This window comes from Leptosomus discolor, chromosome 1 (genome assembly GCF_034619465.1).
Source record: "Leptosomus discolor isolate bLepDis1 chromosome 1, bLepDis1.hap2, whole genome shotgun sequence".
Taxonomy (NCBI): Eukaryota; Metazoa; Chordata; class Aves; order Leptosomiformes; family Leptosomidae; genus Leptosomus; species Leptosomus discolor.
The window spans coordinates 2209039-2215751 of NC_141391.1; the positions used below are offsets into that span (position 1 = coordinate 2209039).

At 54.1% G+C, this 6713-nt stretch overlaps 1 protein-coding gene across 1 annotated transcript in view; it reads right to left on the reverse strand.

Annotated features, from left to right (window-relative positions):
* The window catches only part of TPBGL (trophoblast glycoprotein like), a 2436-nt gene extending 1159 nt beyond the window's left edge, over window positions 1-1277 (reverse strand). The window contains 2 exon segments of the mRNA XM_086481535.1: window positions 311-428; window positions 1220-1277. Coding sequence (XP_086337661.1) covers window positions 311-428; window positions 1220-1277 — 176 coding nt within the window.
* Between the last annotated feature and the right edge of the window lie 5436 nt (window positions 1278-6713).

Below are 6713 nucleotides of genomic sequence, written 5' to 3' on the forward strand. Positions count from 1 at the left end.
TCAGGGGGAGGAGAATAGCCTTGGGAATATGTCAAATAATTGTGTGCCATCAACTATTTGAGCGTGGGGCAGCATCCACTCTCTCACTGAAGGAGGGGGAGTGGGGAGAGCCAGATATGCACAGTGGGTCGTGCTGAGCCAGCACTGCAGCACTCAGGGATGGAGCCTCCTCCGCCCCCAAAACCAGCACTTTGGGGCCCATTTATCACTATTTAATGGCTCTATTTAAGGAATCAATAGCACTCTGGAAAACAAGGGAGTCGGTGGGCTGGGTCCACTGCTTTGTGTGGAGGTCCTGGCAAGCTCTCACCGGCTGGGCTGCGAATATCTCGGCACCTTTGAGTCCTTCTCCGGGGCTCTTTGGAGAAGGAGCATCTGCTGTAAAAAACCAAGGCTGAGGCAGGGCTCCTTTTCTCCCTCTCCAAAAGCTGTAAAACACGGTCAGTGAGTGACATTAGAGGTTATGGGAGAGCACGAGGCTCTCTGCAGCTAAAAGGGAGCTGAACCCTTTGACTTTGAAGGAGATGCTCCAAGGTTTGGAGGGGATGTGTGTTCTGGTGCCGTACGGCGGTGGGGCAGCTTTGGGGAGGTGGGGACTCTTGCCTGGTGGGACCATGGTGCCTTCCTTGCATGGTAGGACCATGACGCCTTCCTTGCCTGCTGCGAACACCCTGGACTTCCCCAGGGACGGCTGGTGTGGGGCTTGGGGGGTGATGATGAAGTCCCAGTGTGGGAACTGAGTGCAACCATTGTCTCAGTGAAGCTGTGAGCCTTTGGGGAGCTGGGGCTGTGCCAGCATCTGCAGTTGTTCCTCTCCTGCACCTCGCTGTCCTTCCGCTCCTCCTTTTCACTTTGTAGCATCTCTGCGCCTCGTTTCAGCCTGGTCCAGCCCAAAACCAGCTCAGGACCTCTACTCTTTCAGATGCAGGGGGGGAGGACGTTTTTTCCCCTTTTTTTTTTCTCCACAGCCACTGTTTTCTGGTCTCTCTTCAGTTGGGTCATAGCTTTCCTGAAGTGCAGAGCCCCAAACTGAGCCTCCAGGCACCCCTAGAGCAGAAGGACAGCCCCATCTTCCTCCATCCCCAAAAGGATGGGTCACTTTTGGATTTATGGCCTCCTCTTGCCTTCCATCCTACTGGTCCTGCGTGCTCGTCTCCTCTCTAGCAAAATCCCCATGTCCTTGCTGGGCAGCCCTGGATCTGTTTTCCGCCCCTTTTACCAGTCTGCAGTCTCAGTCCTGACGTCTCTGTGTGGGCCACCAGGTTGATGCTCTTCATTCCCAGTTGTTAATGGTCACACGGGATCCTGGAGACCCTCAAACACGCACTCCCCTTCAAGCCCCTGTTGGACTTGGATCTGTTTTGAGTCCTACCCCACCATCTCCCCCAAACCATAATTCTGCATGTGAAGGAGCATCGAAGGTTTCTTGCCGTTACAGGCAAGGAGATCTGGATTCCCCCGGTGCCAGGAGTCCATCACCATGTCGCAGGCCGAGATTAGGTTGGGCCGATGTGATTCGTTCCGACAATTCCACACAGACCATTACTCATCGCCTCGTTATCTTCTGGAGGCTTCCAGAAAGAATCAATTACTTGTCTTCAGCAACCAGTGTAAAGCCACCTGCTCTGTGATATCGCCTCTCCTTCCCCCTCTTCAGTGATGGCCCATGTTCTTTTGGGTTTTGCAGCCCAGGGATGTGCAAGCACGGCTCTGGCTCAGAGCTGAAGCCCTTTGGGCTTCCCAGCAACTCTTCCACTGCGTCCCACCCTGGTTTCTTTGCTGCTGACGCTGCTCTTGCTGGCCAATGGCTTTTTAGTGAAGGCTGGAACAAAAATGCTCTGGCTGGCTCCTTCTCATGGTCAGGGCATCGTTCCTTCTCCCTTCATCCCTCCGTGTTTCCCACTGCTGCGAAAGGAGGCTTGAAGGCTCTCCTGCTCCTCCTCCCCACACCGCCCTGGGGTCTTGGGTTCTGTAATCATCCCCATATTTTTTCTTGCGTTTTACTTGCCGTTTGTGGACAGTGTGGGAGCTGCAGCTTTGGGTGTGAGGCATCTCACGGCCCCAGCGTTTCCCTGCCTACACTTCCACAGCGGAGGAGTGCCGAGGGCAGCAGAGCAGGAGACCGTGGACGGCGTAGAAACGCTTCTGGGGCTCACCAGCCTTAAATTGGCAATTAGCAGCATTAAAACCACGACCCTTTGTCTCCCCCGTCACACAGCCGTGGGTAGAGGGGAAGATCTGAAGACATAATAAATGATTTAAAAGAAAAAATAAAGAATTTGCTGGCCTCTGCACCTCTCCCGGGCACATTTTCAAGTGTTACTTCACAGAAGCAAAGGCTGAATTTCTTTTGTAGGGGGATGCTCTTGCATAGCCTCATACCACCCCAGGCATCGGTGGCGGGGAAGAGCTGATGTGGTGGTTGCAATATCATTGTGAGGTGTGTCGGGAGGGAGGGGGAAGAAGCAGAGCAGAGCTCACCGTGTACAGCTGCTCTCTGCCCTCTCTGCCCTCTTGGACGGGGCATTTCCACTTCTGCTGGCTCCCTTTTGGGTTATTTTTGCTGTTCCTGATGGTCTCTTTCAAGCGGTGGTTTTCTGCCCTGGCCGCGTGCTTTGGGGCAGCATGAGAGCAGCCCTTTCACTGCTAAGCAATCCTGTAATCCATAAATTGCAGCGTTTGAACCCAGCTATTAACCTTTGGCAGGAGCGGAGTGCAGCATCCCTTTAAAATTCACACCTGTGACACTGGAATTGCTCATTTCTCTGGGGGAGGATCCTTGGAAAAATGCTGGAAAATGAGGGACATTTTCTTTTGACATTTTCCACGTGAAGCTATTGGAAACAATGCTTCTTTCTCTTAGAAAAACCCTCCCACCTGTATTTGCAAGGGGTTTGGCACGGAAGTGGGAGGTCCTGTTTCAAGTTTTGCTTTCTCCCAGGTGATTTCTCTCCCTGGTTTGTAAAAATCTGCTTTTAGCCCAACGTCAGACAGTCCCCAGGATGCAGGAGAACAGGAGACTAAGTCCCAGATTTTGTGTCTTGCTCCAGGGGTGCTGCAAAGATGCGACGGGCGCCGGGGCTGGAGGTCAGGCTGGGCTGATCTGTTCCTCCATGACCCAGCAGAAACCGCCTTCCCCTGTCCTGTTTGCTCAGCACGAGCAGATAAGAAGTGGGAAATAAAAGGCTGACCGGGACGGGCAGACAAAACAAGGCAGGGATGGCATGTCCCTGTGGGCTGGTGGTTATCGCTGCAGGCACGAGCTCGTCCCAGGGATCAGCAGTCACTGGCAGAGACCCGCCGCTGGCTGGGTGCTTCACGTCACCTCCTTTTCTTGCTCCACAGCTCCCAGGTCCATATATCCTGGCTGGTAGCACCCAGATCCCATGTGTCACCTGGGTAGAGGACGGTGAGGGTCATTTTGGTAGTGCAGCCACCATCCACCCCGCAGGGGCCCACCCCAACGCGCTTCTGCTAATTGCCTCATCAGCGTCCAGAGAGCCGGGTGGAATTGGACCTGCTGAGCTCATCGGTGCATATTTTAAGATGGTATCAAAGATTTTGCATCTCAGTGTTGTGGACTCGCAAATGCAGCTGCGGGTGGTCATGGCGGTACGAACTGGGGATGATTCCTGACGAACGGTGGAGGGAGAGGCAGGGGGCGAGGGAAGGCAGGGACTAGTGAACCCCCGGGCGTGGGACCTGGAGTCATCAGGGTGGTTTTTCACCCGAAATAAATGAAACCCTGCAGTGCTGGGCTGTGATGGCCAGCTCGTTTCGCTGTGGCGTTACCTCCCCGGGGTTGAGAACAAAAGGTGCAGATCAATGGGCTCTGGGTGCTCCCAGCCAGGCTTGGCTTTGCTGTGCATCCAGGACCCAACAGATGCACGGAGCAAATGCTACACCAGTCCAGCAGGGAAAAAAATCACCCGTGGAAAAGCCACAGGACCCAGGAGGGGAGAGATGGCCCCTCCAGCTCGTCAGGGCTCGGGTACAAAGGCAACAGGTCGGCAGAGCCCGTGTTGTGCTTAACCACTCTATTTATACCGCAATATCTAAAGGAGAGAGGACCTTTTCCCCAAATGTCTGCAAAGCGCCGTGCATGCTAGTAATGGTCTATAAATACCTTAGCAATAAATAATGAATAACCTGGATGGGCATTAAAGTGTAAACAGGAGGTGAAGGGCTCTCTCCCATTACAGGTCCCCCGAGACCCACATGCAACCCTCTCTCCAGCTCTGGTTTGATGGAATTCCAACTGCAGAGTCACAGCAGCGACAATATCATAGATCAGTGGCTCCATAGTTTATAAAAAACAAGCCAAAAATAGTCCGGAGGGCACAGTCTTCCTCCTGATGGTGTGCTGGATTTGCTTGCATCAGCGTTTTCGCCTGTAGTGCTCCTCTGCCTGCGTGGGCTGACCCTCCCAAGGAGTCCGAGTCCTCTCCATGGCACTCTCCATCCCCAGAAAGCTTGGGAACCCCCTGATTTGGGAGGTTTTATCCCCCTCAGATGTAGGAGAAGTGGGGAGCTGTGCTGCCTTGTCCCCAAAAGTCACTGCCCCGTGACTCAGGGCGGCCCCATCCCTGCAGGGTGGTGGGAATTGTCCCCATCGCGATGGGGTCGAATGGGATCGCTGCCGCAGATGGTCCCAAGGGGCAGCGTGGACACCCATCCGAGGTGCAGAGAGAAAAGGAGCATAAATGGATTTATGGATGTGACATGGGCTCACTTGGCGAGGGGACTGCTGTGCTGCTGAGATTACAGGATAATCATGGGCTGGGGCTGATCAGAGGCATTCAGTCTGTGTTTGCACACCAGGGGGTCCTGTGCTGCTTCGAAATGGTCCTCACAACCCCAAACGAAAGCAAACCCTCTTGCTACCAGCTGTAAATGATTCATCCCAGGGTCCACCATCCTCCTGGTGAGGATAACTTGGTCAGGGCTTGGAAAACAAGCCTTCTCCTTCCGCAGCCTTGCTCTGCCGAAGCTGGGCATTAATACATCAACTGGCTGCCAACAGCTCAGAAATGGCTCTGCTTCAGGAGAGAGGAGACGGATGAGCTCTTCGTCTGCCTGGCTTTCATGGGAGCCTCACGCCGAGCCACGGAGATGTGATTTGGGAGCTGTGCCAGCCCCGCTCTGGGCTTGCAGGGGTGGGTACCGGCAAACCCAGTGTGTCATGGTCTGCTTGGGCTCTTTTCTCTGGTTTTGCTCTTGTTTGGGGCTCTGGCAGAGAGCAGGCAGGCCAGCCAGTGGGTCCCACGGCTCCCCCTGGTCTCAGGAGGTAATTCATGGGGTGGCACGGCGGCATCAGCCGAGAATGGGGTGATGGCAAGGTTTTCCCGCTTGCAAAGGGGCGATGCTTGAGGTCTGGCTAGTGCTGGGGGCTGTAGACCTAGACATGCAGTTGTGATGCATCTCAAGGATCTTGTAAATTCTTCAGCTGCTAAAAAGAGCTGTAGGTAGCCAGGGGGTTTGGGGACCAAGGAGCTATGTGTCCTGGAGTAAATTGCTTTGCTGGTGCTTCTGCTGCGCTGTGTTTGGGGTAGGCTTTACATCGCCCCATGCCACGCAGCCCCCCAGCTGGTGGGAGGATGCAGCACGTGCTGGAGATGGAAACGCCAAGGTGGGACCTTGAGTCTGTAGCAGGACACAGCCCCAGGGTGGGGAGCCCCTATCTGGGGTGCTGCATGCCAGCCTGGAGGGGAGCAAGAGCGGTGGAAGGTTGTTGGAGGTGTGGTTGAGGTCCAGTTAGCCTTAACCCACCTCTGCGTTTAGAAGGACTTCTTAATCCTGACAAACGGACACCCTTGGTGTATTTGAGCTGCGAAAAGGGTGGAAAAAAAGCCCCTGTAAAATTTCATGTGCATTTTATGTCCTGGATCTCTCCCACCTGTCACCAAGACCAGAGCCAGTCTGTGTCGGTGAGAGCGCTGACGTTTAATAAGGCAACAGAGGCCATAAGCAGACATACAAAAAGGACAATATATAGGATTGCTGGGCTGCAGCGGAGAGCGACCTCCATCCATCACTGATTCCCTCTCTCCTGGTGCAGCTCAGTCAGCCGATAACAGCGACGCTTTTTAATTATCTGCCCGACACTTTGCGGCTGCTGCGGGATGGGTAATTAGGCAAAGGGCTCCGAAGTGCTCCTCAGTCGTATTGCCTCGCTCCTCTTTGCAGAAATCCCCGCTGGAGCCCTTCAAGCCTGTTTGTCTTTTTGTATTTCTTCAGAGAACCATTATTTCACGCTTTTCAGGGTGTCAAATCCATTTCCAGAGTTTAACGAGTGGGTTGGAAACCACGTTAATGACGTGGTCTGCTGGAAAGGGTGAGCGGGATGGCGGGGGAGGCCACAGGGAGACCCAACCTCCTGCTCCCCCGTGCCGCTCGGGGCTGAGCTTTATACCCAGGCGATGGCTGACGCAAAGCTGCTCGTAGCATCCCGAATTACCAAGTCAAGTGGAAGCCAAGGGAGCGATGCGGTTAGAGAGCAAGGAGCTGATGGGCTGCTGCGTGCTCCCTCCGTGGCTCCGACATGTGCTTCCCCTGGATAATTTTCATTGCCAGCCAAATGAGCTCTTGCTATTACACCAAGCAAATAAAAAGCTATAAATTTTACCAAGCTTGGGACTGGGGGGTGGGCACAATTACTCATATCGGAGCTGACAATTAATAACGGAGATATGACAAATTACACACTCACCTGC